This window comes from Rhagoletis zephyria, unplaced genomic scaffold (genome assembly GCF_001687245.7).
Source record: "Rhagoletis zephyria isolate East Lansing unplaced genomic scaffold, Rhagoletis_zephyria_1.1 Rzeph_scaffold_00064, whole genome shotgun sequence".
NCBI classification, from domain to species: Eukaryota; Metazoa; Arthropoda; class Insecta; order Diptera; family Tephritidae; genus Rhagoletis; species Rhagoletis zephyria.
In genome coordinates this window covers 290,373-312,856 of record NW_016157148.1, presented here as the reverse complement: position 1 = coordinate 312,856, position 22,484 = coordinate 290,373, and the positions used below count along the sequence as shown (strand labels likewise).

Here is a 22,484-nt window from a genome sequence, read left to right as displayed (position 1 = left end):
TCCAAAGTAGCACTTGTTGGCAACAGTAATTTTGCGTTGGATTTGAAGGCTGACATTATTATTGGTGTTAATGATGGTTCCCAAATAAAGCTTTTTAAAACTCATTACTGTCAACAGTGACGCGTGTGTCAAGAGATTCGTTTTGTCTATTGACCTCGCTCACCACCAGACCTATGCGTTTTGCCCTTGTTTTTAACCGATAATATCGACATCGTCGGCATACGTAAGCAATTGTAAGCTCTTGTAAAGCATTGTGCCAGAATGGTTCAGTTCTACGGCTCTTGTTATCTTCTCCAACATCAGATTAAAGAAATCACAAGAAAGGGAGTCTGTAACCTCATTTGGTATCAAGCGGTTTGGAGAGGTCCTTCCCAATTCCGACAGATCTGGTGGTATTGCTCAACGTCATTTTACACAGCCATATTAGTTTTGCGGGGATAGAAATCTACAAATATATAGTGAGTGTCGATCCTTTTCTCGCGGGTCATACCCGTTGACGGAGTCTCTCTCCCACCACAAGTCCAACACCAAATTTCCGCTCTTTCACGTGGCAACTGCAGTAGACGTCGCAAGGCTCCACGCTTACCTTGCCTTGCACCGTCCATAGCATTTCTGAGATGGCAGTGTTGTCCAGCCTATGTCTTCCCGCAGACATCAACCAGCCGGGCAGAGGCACCTTCCCCATTAAGGACCCGGAAATTCAAGGTGAATGCCCTCAAATCATAGTCCTTTATCTCAAGCTAGCTTTAGCAGTCATTATCCGTCAATGCAGTGACGTCATATTGAGTTGATATTTTTCTTATGGAACACAATTTTTTTTTCTCAGCTCTTATAGCTGTCAGAGAAAATAAAATATGGAATTAAAATGCTTTGGCAAATACTCCACTGCACTACTGCCATATACACACATACACACGAGTAGATATATGCATTTATTGAAATATATGTCTTCTTCCACTAAACGAAATTAAAAAAAAAAAAAACAAAGACCTAACTTGTCATATATGTAAATACATGCACATCTATGTAGACATTCCTTCAAAAGTATCTCCTTCCTTTCATTGAAATTCCTTTGCTGACGCATGCAATCTCATACTGAGCTGTGTCGCAACAACGGCGGAAATTTACAAGTGCAACTGCACTGACATTGTTAACGAAAGTGTAAGTATCAAAAACGCACAAACGCACATACTTATAATAAAATTATACAACTATAAAATACATACTATATGTAGTAAAAGTTCTTAATAATTTAAAAGGTCGTACGTATATGTAGTACAGACGCTCAACAACGAATGCTTAGAACTATGCAACTCGAACTTAGAGGCTTCTTGGTGTGCAAAAACGAAAAACTGAAAATCTGTAATCAAAGTCAAACTAAAATAACTGATTGTTGTGTGGCAAAAGTTGGCAGTAAGGCATCAAGTTATCCACTGGATCATACTATATATCCATGTATGTATGTATGTTTGTCTTATATATATGGATGTATAATAGGGTGGTCCTTAAATGTAGCAAGACAATTTTTACATCAGATATCGCATATAAATGGTGGTCCCGATTGGATGCGGTTAAGGCGTGTCGCACAGGGGTTAAAGTTCAGATTACCCTATGAAGATGTCATAACCGACTCAAATCGGGACCAAAATTTATATGTGATATCCTCGACTTTAGTAGTTTCGATTTTGGGTATTCAATGAAAAAAAAATATCTTTAATTTTTGGAGTCCAATCGGGACCACAATGTATATGTGATATCTGTGAGAATGAAAATGAAATGTGCATTTGATTTTTTAAGCACCACCCTAATGTGCATATATGTAAGTATGAAAATATGTATGTATATTAGGCTACATCACGAGATGTGAAACAAATTTAAAAGCAAAACTTTTCATTTTGGTACCATAAACCTCGTATGGTTCGGTTAAAGCCTATCAGCGTGTTGGATAAAAAATGTATAGGTATTTGTAAGGGCCTAAATCGGAAGGACCTTGCTGAGATGTGAAATCTAATGCTCCTCGCATAGTCTTCCTTCTAATCATTAGACCGGACATTTGTTAAAAAATGCTTGATTTTTGTATGTTCACTTTCATTCCAGCATATTCTTTTAAATTCATTGAATTTGGACTGATTACTGCCATAATTCTATTCAAAAGAGTTAGACACTCTTTACCTATGTAGCTTCGGCTTTGTTTTGCAGGACGTTAGATTTATAAAGGCGACTTGCTCGCCTTGGAAGTGCTGTGTCCCTACACCGCAAAAGGCGGCATAACTTCACCCCTCCTTTGCTTGCGTAGAATCAATATCACTCTATCCAGTAGCTCGTTTCTGTAACTCTTCTCTACCGATTATTTCTCTACTGGTAGAGAATATACGTGAGAGAATTGTTACAGAAACGAGCTACAGATGGCGCTAACGCACCGCCTGGGCTTTGCGTTCATTAGGCCACGCCTTATTTTTTGTATACAAAATGGCAACTTATAATCGGAATTAATTCTTTTTCTCGCTACGGGGCTTCCTATTTTTCCATCCTGTCCTTGGTCATAATTAAAATGCCTTTGGACAATACTGTTGACGCCATATTCATAAGTTTTGGAATTTTTGAGAACTTATTTATTCCAAATTGACATGAACGAAGTGATGTCACCACCAATAAATCGGTGAGTGGCCAATTTGTTGCCATTGACGATTGTTGCCTATTTCCCATGTTTTGCTTGGTGGGTAAGGACTATATAATTTTTGAAAATCGATAAAAAAATAGTTCCCCACATCTACACTTTCTACATACATATGTATATGTAATACTTCTATATTGGCAGTAAGCAAACTTCCTAATGTGTAACGATTTCGAAATCAAAGCTAGATAGTATAGTACCGTTTTTGTAAATGTATTATGTACGTGAGTGCCGTTTTCGTTTATGTGTTGTGTACATGTTTACTTATACACGTATGTGTTCCTCTTGTTTCATACGTGTTTATTGATATATCTGTACTGTAATGTTTTCGGACGGTACTAGCTTTTACTGCCACTATAGGAGCATTACATATATGACTTTCTACTACTGCCTTCTGTCAAATTTCGGTTTTAACTTTGTCCCGTTGTCTCATGTGGGCAACTTGCTGTGTTAACATTTCATTTCCAAAATGGCATCAAGCGAATCATTTCGTAGTATTTGCACATTAAAATCACTGAAACAGTTGAAAATATATATAAAATGAAGATTTTGTTGTCAAAGTTCGAAATGACAGTTGTTGGTGAGAAATTCGGCAAGCCAGATATGTTTCAACAGTGGAATTTTACGGTCTCCACCTGACATTTCTGTTTTAACCAGGGACGTGAACCGAATGAAAAATTTGGTCGGTTCGGTTCAGCGGTTCGAACCGTTTTCGCACTTTTGGATTGGTTCATCAAAGCGATTTTTTGGTCTTTGAACCGGGGTTTCGGTTCAGTTCAACGGTTCGGAAATAAGAAAAAAAATTTCTGTCAAATGAGATGGGTTGCCTTTACATTTGATATTGCCACACGGTAAACAAACATGGTATTACCATATCTAACAGAAAGAAAAAAAGGGGGCAAATTTATCAATTGAAAATTGGTCGAAACGAACCTTTAAAATTTTATGAAAAGTGGTTCGGTTTTCGGTTCGGATCAAACATTAGTGGAAAATTTCGGTTCGGTTAATGGTTCAGTTAGAGTATAAAAAAAGCGTTTTCCGTTTCAAAACCGGTTCACGTCCCTGGTTTATAACACAGCTTTTTTTAAGAGAATCTGTTGATACGGAGTAAAGAAAGAACTCCAAAACTTACTGTAGAGAACAGGAAATTCAGCAAATGCAAAAAAAAAACAACAACGAAACAGTAGAGTGGGTTTCTGTAGGGCTCCAGCAGTCGATAGGAGAACAGTTATGTACCTTAAAGTGTATTACAGTTTGAAAAAAGGCCGGAATATTCTTCAAAATTGCCTCAGGTTCGTGTTCATCCCTCACGGGGTCTACAGTCAACATTGGCGAAAATAATTTCAACGTCGATGTTGTTCCATATTCTTCTGTGTGGAAATGTCTTCCGCTATTTGTTGAGCTTCAGCGAACTAAACACTTTTCCACAGTCTCTGTGGATACATCGTCGGCAAAGGTCGATGTACAGTAGTAAAATCGTAACCAATATCCCGGCCGTATTCCTAATAATATCCAATGTTTATCAGCGGTTTTGGCCAGCGGTCCAAATAAAATATTATTATCCGACACTACGAGTCGGAATAGTTTAACCTTTTTATTGCGATACAGTCTAATGTACATATATACATACAGATGTATTTATATATGAATTTATGGTGCAGCAGCAACCCCCTGTTTACGCAATTTTAATTCTTAAGGTGTCTCTTAGATTGATGGCATTCAATTGGTATTATGACGTGGTTGTTTCAAACTCACATACATACGCACTTATTTATTTATATTTGTGTACATATGTTTAGATTTTTTAGAAACATATTAGCGCTAAATGCTTCAGTCATGGGCTGCATGTTACCGCCATTAAATTGATGTGCAAGCAACTCGACGCATTCGCTTTAACTATTCGTGCTAACCCATACTTATTAACATACATATGTACATTGTATGCGCATAAAGGCACACATGAGTTAAAATGCACATGTAAAAAACGTTGTGTGGCGTCATTCCATTAGTAACATTAAATTAACTAGTTCAAGGTCTTGAAACGTCCTTTTCCACAACGATTCCGGCAATGTGTTTTCTTGCATTTAGTTTTTCCTTTCCTTTTATTATTGTTAAATTTGCGTAAATGTACAATACATAAAAACATATTATGTATTTATGTATATACATACATCCATATACAAAGATATGTACAGTACGCCCTCGGTAAAAGTGCCGGTGAAATATGTGGCTGTTTCGTTGATTGAGGTTGTTGCAATAGCTGAGTCACAAAACAAAATGGAAATAAGACCATATGACCTTATTGCGTATGGTTTACTAAGATTACATTTTTTTGAGAATACGGGCAAATACGAGCTCACTAGTGGTAAATATTTGTGTGTTGCTTTAATCGAAGCATTGCGTTAATTGAGTGTTGCTTTTACTGAGGGCGTACTGTACGAGTATATGTATATGAGTTCAATGTCAGTTATCAGCGCACCCCCATCTAGAGCAATAAAAACAACAGCTCGAAAAAAATCGCAAGTTGAACGTGGCATACAAACGGGAGTGTCGAGCATGGACTCCAGCACGTACATACAGCTGCATGTTTTGGAAAATGAAAACTGCTTTCGTATGCAAGCGGCAGACTGAATACGAGGGATGTACGAGCGTTTGGGATCAAATAAGAGGAACACGTTGTATTGTTTTTCGTTTTATTCCTTTTTTGTTTCCTGTTATGTGCGTGCACAATTAGCTTTTCATTCAACGCGTTCATTCGTTTGATTAAATACTTAAAAGATTGGTAAGAGAAAAACCCCGTTAAGCCAATGGTAATGGTAAAAAACCAACGCTTCTCATTCTGCAATTGGGAAAATTTCATGTGTATCTTAATATATGCGTACATACCTAAAAAAAGTGCCGCGATTTACTTAGTTGGTTGGTTACATACTTAGCGGTTGGTTGGTTGGGAGTAAATTGGCAAATTCAACGGAAATGGTGCAACGGAAATGGTTGGAGCTGAAACAAGTACTTTTTGCTAATAAAAGGCTAAAGAATAAGACTTAAAAAAGACTAATATAAAATGAAAGTAAAGGTGAGTACGTACATGGATAGAGAAAAGGATAAAGGCAAAAATAAAAATAAAAACACAAAATGAAAACAAAGATGCGTAAAGATAAAGGCAAAAATGAAGGTAAATTTATACACTTTACATATATGTAAGGGTAAAAATGAAGGAGAATATGTAGGTGAAGAAAATGATAGACATAAAAGTAAAGACAAAGAGGAGGATGAGGATACCGATAAAAGTAAAGATGAAGATAGAGGAAGAAAGATTAAAATATAGGTAATTATAGAGAAAAGGATATTGACAAGAGACACCGAGATTCAATCTGGGAACCAGGGGCGGATCCATATTATACATACATATGCGCCATATTAAAACACCCCCCGTGCGTCCGCCACTTACTACACGTAGTTTAACACACAAACCCCCGCTGGATCCGCCACTGCTGGGAACTATTTTGGGATTTTAGAGATTTTTGAGATTCTCGGGACGTATCGATATTTTTATAGGTTTTGTTATCGATTTTGTTATCGTAATTTTTATCGATATCGTTATCGATTTGGCTGTCGATATTTTCGGAACTTGTCGGTATTATAATCGGTATGTTTGTCGATTTTGTTATCGATTTGTAATCGATATTTTAAACGATTTTGTTATCGATATTATAATTGGTTTTGTTATGGATATTGTTATTTGCTATGGATTTTGATATCGATTTTTTTATCGATATTTTTATCGAATTTGTTATCAATATTTTCATCGATTTTGTTATTGATTTTGTCATCGATTATTCATCGATTTTTTTATCGATATTTTTATCGATTTTGCTATCGATATTTTTTTTGATGTTAGTACAGTGAAAGCTCCCATAAGAGGACACCGATGGTCACCTACTTTTTGTTCGCCTATGGGAGATGTCCGCTTATGGGAATTTTGTAAAAAATAATCTTAATGTTCAAATTTAAAAAATGGAAATTGCAGGTTCCTAAACTTATAAAGCTTATCCTTGAATCGATATAAACAGAATGAATGGTAAACAAATTCAAATTTATGGCGTTCCCTTTTCTACCGACAAAACTCATTGCCAGCCGCGCTCAAGGCCAAATTGTATCTAGAAAAAAAAACATCTTTGGATATGGGCGTATGTACTTGAGTACATATACATACATATGTACATGCGCAAGAGTCAACATCAGACTAAAAAACAATTAAAGTTTACCGCTTATTAGAGCTTCGCGTCCGCTTATGGGAGATCTTTTTTCATAAAGAGACATGTTTGAGTCTCCGCGTCCGTTTATCGGAAAGTCCGTGTATGGGATAGCATTTTGTATGGGAAAACACCAAAAATTGTGCGTTCCCAAGAATGTGTCCGCTTATAGGAGATGTCCGCTGATTAGAGCGTCCGCCTATGAGAGCTTTCACTGTAGTTTGATGTTAGTTGTAATTTTTATAACAAAGGATACTGGTAATCCGGCCATGCATTGTTTCATCTACCCCTTTGTCTCGGGTGGAATTGTCGTTCAGAGAAATCGACGTGTTCTCAAAAGTCCAAACTATAAGGGATTTCTTCATTTTAGATATGGGATTTTGAAGAGTATGTAGAGTGGATATTCATTGTTGATAGCCATATCGATGGCAATATACATAAGTCTCGGCTGCTGGTCTGCTCCCACTATTGGGGATATACCTATGCATCCCAGCAGAACCGACCTAACGCATTCTCCAATACACTTACAAAATTGTAAATTAAAACAAACACATTTGCACATTAGCGATATTCATACTGCATTCTTTATGTAAAAGAAAGAGGAAACTGCACGCACGTGCATCGAGTACGCGTTAGATTTGTCGCGAAGCCCAATGTAAAATGATGGAAAGTTTTTGAGTTTCTCATTCAAACTTTTTGTAGTACCAAACTTTTTGTATATAACGCGTTGGTTAACAGAAAGAGTTCTTACTCGGATGACTTGCTGCCATTGAAGCTGTAGTCAACGCTACAATACGTTCTTGACAAGCATATTATGAAGGGTGTTAGGAAGGAATAGCAGGGAATATGCCATCCTAAACTGGGGCTTTGTATGTACGTATGGAAGACCGAAATAACCCACTGCACTATGGGTAGTTGGATCAGTTTTTTTGGCAAAAAGTTGTGTTTCGTCCTTGCTATTTTATAAAGGAATCCTCAAACCAATTAACGGTATCTTTTTTTTTATAAAAAACGAATAAATAAATAGTTTTTGCTTGCATTTTTAATTTAAATATTTAGAAAAAACTGCATTCAAACTTTTTCAGTAAAACTTTAATCAAAAAGTTGCCCATTAATATCCATCGACCGTCAAGATAGAGTTTTTTTTGCGGGAAATCATATGCCAATCAATAAAAATGACATGTTTTTTCAATAATCTACTTGTTACAACTAATTATTGCCACAGAAAAGGATCAAATTACCCATCGTGCACTGCTTCGATAATAGTAAATAATGTTAAGCCATAGAAACGTGACTAAGAAAAATAATAAGCAGAAATATTATAGATGCGAATGCATCGTCGGGCATGTGTAGGAAGTGGGCGCCAGTGATGATGTCCTTGCAGCCAGTGGTGGTTACAAAAATAGTCGCTTCCTTGCATGCCTCTTCCATTGTGGTAACTTCATAGCCTTCCATTGCAGCCTGCAAAGCGATTATGGGATCGATTTCTGTTACAATAACACGTCCGCCAATGCCTCGCAACGCCTGTGCGCAACCTTTGCCGACATCACCGTAGCCGGCGACGCAGCATACTTTACCAGCGATCATGACGTCTGTGGCGCGCTTAATACCATCAATTAGCGATTCGCGACAACCGTATAGATTATCGAATTTACTCTTCGTCACCGAGTCGTTAACATTGATGGCAGGAACACCTAGTCGACCTTCCTTCATCATTTTGTACAAATTATGTACACCGGTTGTGGTTTCTTCGCTCAAGCCCTTGATGTCTTTGAGGTACTGTGGGAACTTTTCGTGCACCAAGTTAGTCAAATCGCCACCATCATCGAGGATCAAATTCAATGGCTTACCATCAGCGAATACCAGGGTCTGCTCAATGCACCATAAATATTCCTCATCGGTCTCACCCTTCCAGGCATAAACTGGTACGCCAGTCTTCGCGATAGCTGCAGCTGCATGATCTTGTGTACTGAATATATTACAGCTTGACCATTGAACTTCTGCGCCCAGCTCCACGAGTGTCTCTATCAATACGGCGGTTTGTACTGTCATATGGCGACAGCCAGCAATACGTGCACCCTTCAACACCTTTTGTGGTCCATACTTCTTACGAATGGCCATGAGGCCAGGCATCTCATTCTCCGCGATTATGATAGCTTTGCGGCCATATTCAGCAAGGTTGATATCGGCAACTTTGTATTGTGGCTTCATTTTATCCTATTTGCGTTTGAGTAGAAACTGAAGAATTAATTTAAAAAATAAATAATTGTTGCCGATTTAAGGATATAGAACTATATTATTTGAATTTGGCGCAAATTCACATTCAGAACTCACAACCGGCTTGAATGGAGATGAAGGAAAAAGTAAATAGCTCTGAAAAGCTCTTCGGGGGCTGACATCAGCAGACTGTGGAACTACAATCTCAAGCAGCGCCTTTCCTAAAACTAATTATGGTCCATTCAGCCTAACCATAGCCCTTGTATGTACTTCGATAAATCTTGTTCATAATACAACCTTCAAACTCTCTTACGAATTTCTAAAAAGAATCGACGCTTCCTAATGAGCTTACGATGTTTTCCAAAGTTCTTAAAGCCACTCTACACTTTTCGTATATTTCACACTCTGCATAAATATTCAATTTGAAGTGTTGTTTACAGTAGCTCTAGCGATTTTAATCACAGTTGAGAAATTTAATATCTACCTTTTTAATATTTTTTTTTTTTTGGCGCTCGCATATTTTCATTCATGCCACGTTGGCCAAATTCGCTGAAATATCGTAATTTGCAACAACCCACATCGGCAGTGCATGCCAAAGGCCGTCTGCTGGGCAATTTATTTTTTTTTATATGAGAGTGTTTGTCAAAGGGCATTGAGGAGAGGGGTATTGTATGGGGATATGAAATATGAGAGCAGCGACTTTGTGCGACGTTAAATAAACGCAAAACAAAGTAGCGGAAAAAATAAGTTTCCATTTTGTCTGCAAGTGTCCACATTCGCCTACATCGTATCATTAGAGCTGTATATTTATTTATTTATTTGTGGTTGCCTAGCGGCGAATGCACCAAATAACTACTTAAGCCGGGGCGCGCCGCAATGGTTCTTTCAAACTGTTCCACTCATTTGTTTACGTTGAAAGCGTGAAGATGTACGGGTACTTGACATTAGGGTGGTCCTTGAAACATCAACATCAAAATTGTGTAGGAGCACCCTTTATTTGGTTCTACGTACAAATTAAAGACGCCCACGAAAATTTAAAAATTTTATAAAGCTTTTTAGGGGTTGCTACCTGGGTTAGAAAAAAATTAAATTAAAAACAAAATCGCGAAAATTCTACAAAATTGTGTCTTGAAAACTGATATATTAAGGCCACCATGAATATTTTTTTTAACCCTGGTAGCGACGCCTAAAATTTTTGAAACCATGAAATTTTTTTGGATGTACGTAAATGTAAATATTTTAAGTACCACCCTAATGCGCCAACATATGAACATATTTACTTTCCATGGTTATTGGATATGGCATTTTCAGTTTTAAGTATGCGCATTTGGTCTCGATATTATATTTCATAGGAATTTGAAGTGCTTGAGAAGTGTTTGAAAGTGGAGCGAGCGGAAGCTTCGATAGCGTTATGAAGGAAAAATCAGAGGGCGCATGCGAAGTTCCCAGTTTAAAGATAGTAGATATGAGATAAAGAGCCGTATTCTTCGAAAATTTTAAATTTTCCTTTTATATTTCTATACAAAAATTTCAAATTCTCGATTGATACGAAAACAATAACCCGGCCTATTACACGGTTCAACAAAACCTTGTAGGTTGTTGATGCTATTTGAAGTGCATTTACAAAATTTTTGTACGTCCAGTTTTTGAGAAAAATAGTTTTTCCCCAAAATAAAAACACGTATTAAGGAAAATCCTTAGCACTTTCCGCAATCAGGAATGAAATCCTCAAAATTTTTTTTTTTTTGATCGCATTATCATCGCTTTTCAAAGTTCAGCAATAGTCAGCAACCATGTGGACTTTGATTTCCTATCATATCACTTCTGCATAGGGTGCATGTTTTTTTTTTCACTACGTGTTTTTGTCTTTCACCACTTTCTACTCAATCCATCGACATGGGGTAGAATCCATCATCATTAGTACGTGTTTTTTTTTTTCTTATGAAAAACGACGTCCGAATTCTATTTGTAATTTTTTTTTTTCAAAATTTGCAATTTTTGCCATTTTCGACACTTCAACAGTTTTTTTTATCAAAAACTGGACGTGCTAAAAAATTGTAAATGCACTTCAGATCAGCATTAAAAAATTTATAAAATGAGGCCGGCCCCGTTTTCGAGATAAAATACGACCAAATTTTGTGGAACCGTGTTATTATTTCAAATGAACATCTTTTATAAAAATTTAGAAACTACCCGGCGTGCTTCACTGCCCCTTAAAAGTATTTTTGTGTTGTAACTCCATCCCGAAACTCGTATGGCTTCATTCATAAAAAACCAAATAGATTTGAAGAGCTTTACGAAGCGAGATTTTCAAGCAAATTTTCGATTTATGAAATGTACTTTATTTTTTATGAATAAAGGTGTTAATTTATATATTTTCGAAGGTATTTAATACTGAAAATTTAATTTAGTTTGATACCCGTATTTTAATATTGCATTTACTTTATCAATCTAGTAATTGAATACAATTTTTTAAACAGGTGGCAACCCTCCTCAAAAATATGTTTGGCACACCTGGTTCAACTACTGATAAGTCAACAGACAGATACCATAATATGTTTTTATTTCAAGCTTCACTTGAACATGCACATTATTTTTCCTCGGGAATTGGGCTTACGCCTTCATTGCTGAGCATCGCAGCAGCTTTGTTCAGCTCTCATTTTGAAGAATGTTCGATTTTGTAAAAAAGTGACCATCTGCCCAAGAGTGAACCACAAGTGCCCACCGCCGTTCCCACCCGCTCCAAATGCGGTGAAAATGTTTCTCTCTTTCTCTCTCTCGCTAACTCGTCCGCCATGAAGTTTCCTGCAACATCAATGTAGTCTAGTATCCATATACGTCTGATTAGAAAATGTTCCGAAGAAATTCAGTAGGAGATCAGGCACTCCCTGACCAATTTTGAGCTCATCATTAGTGAGCTCACGACTCTCTTTTCCGCTTGGCTATCCGAGTAGATGCTCACCTTGCTTATTGACATGACACCCTTGAGCAATGTGTCTGCAGCTTTTCTAAATATAGCCACTTCTACCTGCATACCTCTACTCCAGTCTGGAAGCCCAAACTTGATGTTGATGGCGAGCTCATGGACGAAGGCCTATCCATTCATGCTTCTTCTCTCCAGTCGATTCGACTCAACTTGTCGTCCCTTGAGGGAATTTATGTTGACAAAGAGCTGATTTGAATCTATGATGCAAGCAAGCCTTACAGAGAAAGTTGTAGTCATATTGGGTGTAATTCAACGCCGAGATAATTCAATTAATTAAATACTGGATCCAGCTGGATGTTTTTATAGGAACCCTTGATGTCGATATCTCTACGGCAAAGTGCTAAGCTTTTCTCTGTCACCCACTGGCCTTCCCCTAATGGAACCTCGTTGCGAAGATTTCGCACAGAAATTCGTATATTTATGAAAGGTAGCCTTAATACTGCTACGGCCATTCCCAGCTGTGAAAGTATGATGTGTTCGGTGTCGAGGACTTCAAAGTTATACCAGACGACGATTATCCAGAACTTCGGAGGGCAGTGATTTTTTCGTGCTTTGACCTGGCAGAGGCTCCTTCTTGGAAGGAAGAATAGGCATCAAGGAGAAGCTTTAGGAACTCCTCATTTCTCATAGTCCAGCTACTTGTCTCGTTCCTAAGGTAACCTAAGGCAGCATAGTTCGAAAGAGGCTTCCCTCTGCCTTCACGTATTCGTCATCGTAATGCGGCATGTAAGCCGAGATCATCGAGAGCTCTTTAACCGTTCTCTTAAGTCTGATCGTCGCAATGTTTTCGTCGCTGAAATAGGTAAAAAATATTTTGAGTCCCCCTATCAGTTTATAATTCTTAGTTCTGAATACAGAAAGACTATAACTGCCCAGCCGCAGGTCTAGATCAGTACTACCACACAACATTGTGGTAACCTGGCCGAGTGTTGACACCTTTTAACGGTATTTTAATTTATGAAATTAACATAAAAGCTCCTGAACACCCCAAATAAACATAAAAGGCCACTTTGCCGTTGGCAGCTCACTTTACCTTTTGTAAAATCAAAAACAAAAAAAACTAGGTCTCATAATTTTCCTCGCAACACCTGTTTGGCCTCCTCCCACAAAGAGCAACACTTTCAGTGTTTTCTTTGCAAATTACATACCATAAGTATAATACAATTTCACCGTCACACGTACATACAACAAAAGCGCTCTTGTACCAGTTATTCTCCGCTTCTCAAACGAGCCAGAAGCATTTGTGGTAGTAGTAAGGCTCTTGAATAACTCATACGTATTGCGACGTTCATAATACCTGTTATAGTACTCTTAGTGAATCCTTGCCATTGTCGTTTTGCGCGCTGCAACCAAGCAAGCAACTGTAGAAAGAACAAAAACTGCAGCAGCAGCAATGACAACGACAACAACAAACAGCGACGACTGCTGCAGCTATAAAATAATAAAAACGAACAATAGTTGCAATGCTGCCTCGTACTGAACTTTTGTTCGGTTCTACATCCTTTCGGCACCGTTGCCATTGTCTGAGCTACCTTTGGCCGCTAAGCCGGCTCTGTTGCTCTTCTTTGATAATATTTACATTAGGTTAGTCCTTAAATGTAGGAAGCAAATTTTTACATCAGATTTTCTAAGCCTCAACCCCTACGTCAATGCTACTATAGACGAAGCTATCACATATAAATTTTGGCCCCGATTGTAGTCGGTTAAGGTGTACCGCGCAGGGATCAAAGTTCACATTACCCTATAAAGACGTCTTAACCGACTCCAACAGAACCCAAGTCTATATGTGATATCTGTGACCATGGCGTTTACCGATTGAGGGGGTTAGACTGAAAAAATTCGCTCATTTGATTTTTTAAGGACCACCCTAATGTACATATATACATATGTACATGCATTCAAAGTATGTGCAGCACTATTTGTTGAGTACATGCTGATGTGTTTTGGTCATTGTGCCCAGTTCGAGATTTGCTTTGGTTTTCTGTTGCGCGACCCACACACCCAGCAGTGGTTAGGTTAGGTTATGCTGGCTGGCCAGTATAGGTCTCATTATTAAAGAGTCGGCCCAGTCGGATCCGGTTCATAGGAGAACTGGGATTTTTTACCGGTTCCGGTTCTCAAAATAGTGGTAACGGAAATAGGCCCTATCGAAATAATAAAACAAAAGGAAAGATTTAAAAATTAAATTTCTTTATATTTTTGTTATAAACTAAAGCAATGAAAATAAATAAACAATTACATTCATTCCTTATTTAAAAAAAATAAAATACATGAAACAAAATAAAAGTAGGCGTTTTCCATGTTAAGGTTTCAATTAAAACAAAGTACTGTTTCCAATTTGAAAACATAATTTTCTCGATGTTTTTGCTGCTCTCTTGAGACACACAAATTGCATCTGACAGCACTTTGAAAGCATGAAAGATGAGGGAAAAAGCTGGCATACGTCATAGGAAACAAGTAAGAAAGTCTAAGTTCGGCCGGAGCCGAACATTAAATACCCGGCGCCAGTTTGTTTTTCACCTTTCCGAGAACTACCACTATATGGTAAGCCGGTGGTGGTTTTAGCCCTATTTTAAACATCTTCGGTATAACGTTCAGTTAGACATAATAAGATAAACTTATATAGTCATATGTGGGCGGTATCGCGCCCATTTTCCAAAATTCCAAATAATCTTACTTACTTTCAAGGGATTGTTGTTAGTATCAATTTTGAATAAATTAGCGTCCTTAAATTTTGAAATATCGAAGTTACAAGCATTTCCATAATAATATAATATATATATCATAAGTGGGCTGTGCCACGCCCATTTTCCAAAATTTTATTATAAACGTATTTCTTGATAAAGAATTATTACAAGCATCAATTTTGAATAAATTAGCGTCCTTAAATTTTGAAATATCGAAGTTACAAGCATTTCCATAATAATATAATATATATATCATAAGTGGGCTGTGCCACGCCCATTTTCCAAAATTTTATTATAAACGTATTTCTTGATAAAGAATTATTACAAGCATCAATTTTGAATAAATTAGCTTTAGTATTTACTGATTTATCGATGATTTCGTATTTCTCTAAATTACCGTTATATGGGATGTGGGCGTGGTTATTGTCCGATTTTAAAAATTGTCAGCCATTTGGTATCCTATGCCACGGCCAAAAACTATGCCAATTTTGGGCGAAATTGGTGCAGCGGTTACCAAGACATACACATACAATCATAAGTGGGCGTGGCTACGCCCATTTTCCAAAAATTTGTAACATTCGTATTTCTCGTCTAAAAATTTTTGTAAATATAAATCTTGAGTTAATAATCTTCAGTAGTTACTAAAATATCGCAGTTGTCGTATTCATGAAAACTACCGTTATATGGGAGGTAGGCGTGGTTATTGTCCGATTTTTAAAACCATCCGTCCTACGCCCGAAGGATGTATACATACCGACTTTTGTTAAGATATCTCAATTTTTACTCGAGTTATCGTGTGCACAGACGGACGGACGATCGAACAAAGTGTGGTCGGTCAACTCAAAACTCTGTAATACATATCGAAACCGAGTTTCGGGCCGATATCTTTATGTTTAGATTTTGTGCTCAAAAAATAAATAGTGCATAGGTTGCTTCGAGACCGATTTTCGGTTCTCTTGAAAGGGGTTTTCAACCGTTTTTCCGGCCTTTTGAATTTAGGTTCTTCCGGAACCGTTTTTTGGGTCTTGTAGAATCGAATTTCGCTTCTTCCGGAACCGTTTTTTGGTGTCTTTTGGAATCGAGTTTCGGTTTTTTCATCCGTAAAGGTTACGGTTCCGGTTCCATGGTTCTGTGCATCACTAACTCAGATAGAACAACATAGCATCGGTAGTTTTAATAGATATGTGTATTACGTTATAAGTGCTCCCAAAACTAAGGCAACGCGTCTGAACATTGCCATCCTTTTAGCGAATTGTAGTGGACTCTTTGGCCCTTTTTCAATTGCTGATTGTGGTCCCTGTAGCTGCACTTCAGCGAGTGGTGCGAGTATTTACCTGCAAAAGACTGGGTACTCGCAAACTCAACTGTTTCCTCGTGATGGTAGCACATCCTACACTTTTTATCTTTAACTAGGCCTACTTTGAACGCATGTTCTGCAAGCAAACAGTGCCCCCGTAAGCAGTCCTACAACAAGAAATCTTTAAGCTTTATATCGGGCGATCTACACATAAATACATACAAGCTAAAGCTCATCAGCTCTTTTATTACTTCCATTACCTTCCGGTTCTAGGATGGATGATAGATAGTTTTTGCTGATATACTAGTTACACGTGAAGAAGTATTGACCTTACTATACCTGTGAATATGAAATTTGAAGCAGTACGTTAAAGGCGCCAAACACAGCCCAAAGTCCATTAACACGATTGTGTAAGTGGTCTTAAAGCGCAGAGGGTTCCTTCTGAACTCGGTCCTTTCATTGTGTTCCAGGGAGTACAATCGATATTTGTTTATGTATTCAGTTGATCATTCCATCTTTTTCTGTTCTATCAAAACCCATAGCCTTCCCATAGCGTTGTTTGCCATCGCGATTTCCGTTCTTCGGGAAAGGGCACTCCTTCAAAATTTCTGCGGGCCAATGGTATTTAGCACTCGTTGGCCAGATTTATTAATGGCTTGATCTATAAATAGAATAAGGGGCTAGTATAGTATATGATTTTCAAACTTTCGTTGTATAAAATTAGGCAGTAGTAAAAACGACAAGTTTTCTGGCTGAGTTCATGCTAGTGGTTTGTTTGCACATGCGAGTAAAAATCCAGCCACCAGAGAAAGGTAAGTTTTGCCAACAGTGTAGAACGTCCCTGCCGCACACTTTAGTGGTAAAACGAATCGTGAAAGTATCCGAAAATAGAATCGGTAAACGGACAAAAATCCGCATTTCATCCACACTATTCTTTCCCTTTTGGATCCATTTTCAGATCCCTTACTGGCTGGGATTACAAGCGATTGAATAAAGTATGTGTGTTTAGAGTTGTGTGTGCATTTTGAATTATGAGTTCATGTGCATTTAGTCCGGCAGCCATTGTTTGGATGCACTCCAAAAACTCTACTCATCCGTTTTGTTTTTATGCATACAAATAGTGTTTTTGCTATTTCATGCTTCCGAATACATAAGCAAAGCTATTCAGAGCATTTATGCACGTAGGGTTGATTGTGTTTTTTACGAATTATGTCAGCTCATGCAAATTTTATGTACCATATCCTGTCTGACTCTAAAATATTATAGGCAAACTAGGTTGAAAGTTAGGAAAAATTGTTAACTACTGATTTCGTTGGAAATTAGATTATTCGTAAAACAATTCAACGAACTAATGTAAGAAAGTGCATGTTGTTTATGTGAGTATATGTACGCCGCTCGAAACTTAAATTATCTAATTAAAATTCACTCTTATTTAATTATTTAGTTAACCTGCAGGCCATAAAAATGAAATGCATTTACATACGTATGTATGTATGTATGTATGTATGTATAGTTCTATAAGTAAAAATAAGCTAGTTTCGTCGCCCCCCCATCATTATTATTTATCTGGAGCGTATTGGTCTCGTTTCGACTTGTCTACTGATCACTCCCCTACGTTATTCGTACTCAATAGCAAATTTGGTTTCTTCCATCTTTAATTTGAACTAAACTGAAATTCGACAGTTTTTCTAGGTTTTAAGAGAGGAGAGGAGAGGTTTTCTAACGTAGCATGTAGTTTAACATATGCGGTACAAAGTAACTTACCGAAACATTTCTTGCTTGGGAACTAAAACGTGACAACAATTTTTTATAACTTTGAAGTTCTTTTGAGGACTTCTGCAGAACTTGTAATGGACCCGATTCCAGTTTATCGATTAAATTGCAATAATTTGATACATATCAACAATTCGATGAATTTCAAAAACACATCATCGGGATCATCCAGGAATGACTTGAGAACCTCCAAATGACCCCAAGATCTCTACTTTTCATGCTGATGGGCAGCCATAGGGCACTCGAGCAAACAAAGGAGGCATGCCTGTAATGACACCAAGGTGCGCATAGCTCCTGCTATGGCGACGCGGACCAGTCGGTGCAGTTGCTCAATGTGGCACAAGCGTTTACTTTCTTAGCTTTTGGCCACTAGGCCAGTGCCGCATATGTAGCAACGGGCTTAACTACCGTACTGAACGTTACTACCGTATTGGTACGTTAGTTTTGGGGATATTCCCCAAATCTTATCGTGAAGTCTCGGAAGGCATAAAACGCACTTGTAGCCTTGTTGTAACATTCGAGAGATGTGAGTTCCAACTGAGCCTTTTGTTCAGAGTTATTCCTAGATACTTCGCCTTTTCTGAGAACTCAATTTCTGTCCGTGCCAAGGTGGATATAGTCAAGTCCACTATCCTTATTTTGGTAAATGGGACAATGAGTTCATTGACAAGCCTTTTTCAAGTGTTTGGAGATACATATTTTCTACTTTTCGCAAATAACTAGTTTTGTGGTGAAACCTACCAAGATCCAATCTAGCCTACCAACCTACCCAATGGAAATAAACCTACCGGTTTTGGTAGGAAAATCCCATGTGTGGCAACACTGAGGCGTACCCCAAGGAAGCGTTGTGAGCCCAATCCTATAATTACTCTATACATATACCTCCCTGCTTCAGAAAGAATCACCGCCGGCACCTTTGCTTATGAAACTGCTGTTTTATCAATGGATACCGATCCTAATTAGGCTTCACTGCAGGTAGGCTTAAAAAACATAGCTCTCTGGCTAAAAGTTAGGCGAATAAAGTCCATTGAGTCAAAAACTGTCATTCTTGGTCGTAAATCTCGTTAGTNCCAGATCTGACTTTTTTGCGGTCATCGCCCCACAAAAGTAGTTAGCTTTTTTCGAACAAAATACACAGTTAAAAGTTAGCACTAGTGTTCGCGTAAACAGACTAAAGTTAGGTATAAGCTAACGTCACTCCCTGTAGGGTACCGACCATATAGCCAATGATCAAAGCTTGACAGTCCAAAACGATGGCGAGTTATGAGGGATCTTTTCAACTTTGCCGTCACTTGAATAGCAAATATCTCAGAATGTAGTAGTTCTGGCATACGCCTGGGATCGAAAGTAATGCAACCTTTTGGTCCAGTCCTAGGTGTTTGGAATACTTATTAGGAATTGCATGCCAAAGTCGATTTGCGTCATAGAGTCAGAAAGCTATCAAACTCAATGAAAGGGTGCCAACCAAATATTTTACTTGTATTGCTTTAACAACATTTCCTTTCTATACTGTCGTGATAAGATATATTTTAATATATTTTAATTATAATCAACTACTTCACGGTCAATTCGACAGCCCAATGTCACAATTTTCTATCAACCCCTTCATTAAAAACACGTGCATTTCAATGTTAACACGCTAAACTCCAATCAATGGAATCATTCATTGATTTTGCCTCAAATAAAATGCGCCTATAATATTTTGTGCAAAGCAAGGCAATCAAAAAGTTACATTTCATTTCACTCACTGATTGCCGCCATTCGAGGTAAATACTTGTACATATATTGGCAGATCTACCTAGGCATGTACATACGCATGCTTTGTAGGGAAAATGTTATTTGGTATAACTAGTTTCTGGATCTGAACAAGGACGACGTAATGCATTCGACCCCCTTGGATTCAGCTGTCAAATATTGCAATCAGATTTCGAAATATCAAAACGCAAATAACTAGCCAGATGCAAAAAATGTCGGCATGATTTTCAGTTTTTATGCCGGTTGCACATTCATTTACAAAATTTCTTTATAAAAAAATTTACTAAATGGTCAATTTCAAAACTTTCCATTAAATGATGTGGTTAATTCGTAAGTATCTTACATTAAGAAAAGTATCAACGTGAAGTAGGCATGTTCATAAATTTTCCTACATGGCATGCATTTACATATGTATGTATGTACACCCACACTGCATGGGTATATGTATATCGGATTGAGGAATTGCAGAGCATAGCATAATTTTTCATGCTGTGATTTTAGGCGCCAGAGCGTCGAAAAAGTACATGAATGCATATGTTTGTCTAAATGTAAGTAAATACACACACGCATTACATATGTAGATGTATACGTACATAAGTATGTATCCATGCAAAGTCGATTTTGGCCACAATCGATGTAAACTTGGCGCGCCAAAGTGTCGTAATCAAATTTATAGGAAAACGTAATTTACTGCAGTTTGTCGCTATTCATGGTTGTTTTATTTTTAAGAAATCGAATTCACTTTTGTAGCTAAGATTAATGTGGCTATTTCCATTAGATAACGACTACATGGTTATTTAAGTTGTTGATATTTTTAGTGCTGGCTGGCATGCAATCATATCGCACGTCATAAAATTTTCAAGGTCAAGGAAGTAGGAATCACGAAATTATTTAGAGTTCTTTGGCATCAAGTTTGTGTTTTAGTTTTTCATTTACTTACATAATATGTGTATGTGCATTAGGGTGTTAAAAAAAAGGGAATTTTAATGCTCTCTCCCCTTGGATTGTTCTTTTCAGTAAAAAAATTAAAACCCTATATGGTATATAATTCTTGAAAATCAGTATTTTTCGATCGGATAACGACTAGACATGTTAAACATTTTAAATAAATTCAACTTAAAGTTTAATGCATTTAAATTAAAATTTGTAACTTCGGAATAAGTGTTGTATAGTTGGATGCATCTTGATATCGGCACATTTAATGCATAATTAGATTTATGTGCAGCGACTGTAAAAATTTTAACATGCCTCAATTCACCTTTGGGATAATGGAGGTTTAGCAAATCGTAAATATCACTATAGTCTGCGAAACCATTAAGGATATTGTATATAAACATTACTGAAAAGTAACTTCTTCTTTCAGATAAGCTCTGTAGGTCTAACAGTTTACGTCTACCTAAATAATCGGGACATCCATTTTGCCAATGAAGTTTGGATAATGCAAACTTAGTGAAAGTTCTTTGCACTCTTTCTATTTTATTTGAATGAGTTTGGTAGTAAGGGTTCCAAATTATACAACAATACTCTAGGGCACTATGCTCCAACGAAACATACAGCGATTTTAATGTCATTGGTTCAGCCAAATCTTCGGAATTCCTAAGAATAAATCCAATCAGTGAAAATACTTAGGATTGCATATTGCAATTGCATATTTTTTGGGGTTTCTGTGGGGGGGTATATAAAAAATAGTTAATATTAAAATATTATTATATAAAAAATTGGGTATTATATTTGTAAGTCTCCTAAAAAGAAACGGAGCAATCCGATCGAAATATATTGGTTTAAATGAAATCTATACTATTTCCACGAAAAATTGTTTTTTCCCCCATATCAAATACAAGGAAAACTTTAAACGCTATGAGCGACATCTATTTTTTGATTTCGAAATAAAAAACGAGGGTATACTTTTTTATATCCTAGGGGTGAGAGCATTAAAAATCCGACTTTAATTTTTCACATGCATTTTTGGACCACCTTAATGTACATGCATACGTATGCAAAGTGCTAAAGGCGCTAGATTATCCTACTTTGATATTTACCCAAATTTTGAGAAGTACTCGCATATTGGGCCATCTGCACAAAACATTGGCAAATGCTTTGAGTTAAAATTTTAGACCTTTAATCGATTTGTTCAAATAAATTTAATTTAAATTTTAAGAAAAAGCAATTGCTTAGTTTTAATGCATAGGGACCTTTGACTTTTATCTACGACAGGGGTTCCCGAACTTTTAAGATGATGATATGAAATTATTGAAAATCAAGCGCAGTATAATTTAAATATGAATAAAAACTTTTACTAAAACAGTACACATACTTTAAATTTTAATGTGAAATTGTTCCACTATTATTAATTACAGCTTTATAATTCGATAGCCTTTTAAGCGAATTCACGGTATTCACTCCTAACACTAACCCAAAACTAGTTCAGAGACTCAGATAAAAATGTATGTTTCAATGTTGAAGTACTCGAAAGATCTATGAATGCTTCGTAAATGGATTTCGTATCCAATTCACGATTTAGCTTTCCCTGATGCCATATATACTTATTTGTTGTTTCCTTTTTTTGCCTTTTTTAAGATATTTGCCTTTTTTACCAATAATTGTAAAGGACAAGGAAAAATATGAAAGTTTTGAATATTCCTTATTTAAATTCGGCGCCACTATTGGTATGTACAGTCAAGGCTTATTTTCTCGAAAATCGAATGAAAATTCTGCCAGAAAACTTCAGAATACATCTTGTGGTTCAATGTTACTACAACTATAGAGACTAAGGTTTTGTGAGTTAAAAACGCAACAGGATAAAATAGTCAAATATCCAAAGAACAAATTTTTCATATAATGA

At 37.0% G+C, this 22,484-nt stretch overlaps 2 protein-coding genes across 11 annotated transcripts in view; one reads left to right on the top strand and one right to left on the bottom strand.

Moving 5' to 3' along the window:
* The window catches only part of metro (membrane palmitoylated protein 7-like protein metro), a 43,878-nt gene that overhangs the window by 1,651 nt on the left and 19,743 nt on the right, over positions 1 to 22,484 (top strand). The window contains exon 1 of one of the 10 annotated variants that reach the window (XM_017626336.1): positions 1,279 to 1,455. The exons of the other annotated variants lie outside the window; for them this stretch is intronic. The gene's annotated coding sequence lies outside the window, so the exon portion shown is untranslated. Of the gene's footprint in view, positions 1 to 1,278; positions 1,456 to 22,484 lie in introns of those variants that run through there. 10 annotated transcript variants of the gene reach the window in all.
* LOC108370775 (adenosylhomocysteinase-like) lies at positions 8,203 to 9,153 on the bottom strand. The gene has a single exon (XM_017626177.1). It carries the CDS (start codon positions 9,136 to 9,138, stop codon positions 8,203 to 8,205), a length of 936 nt encoding a protein of 311 aa, XP_017481666.1. The 5' UTR covers positions 9,139 to 9,153.

Coding starts and splice junctions, on each gene's coding strand:
- LOC108370775 (XM_017626177.1), bottom strand. CDS start 9,138: ATGAAGCCACAATACAAAGTTGCCGATATCAACCTTGCTGAATATGGC.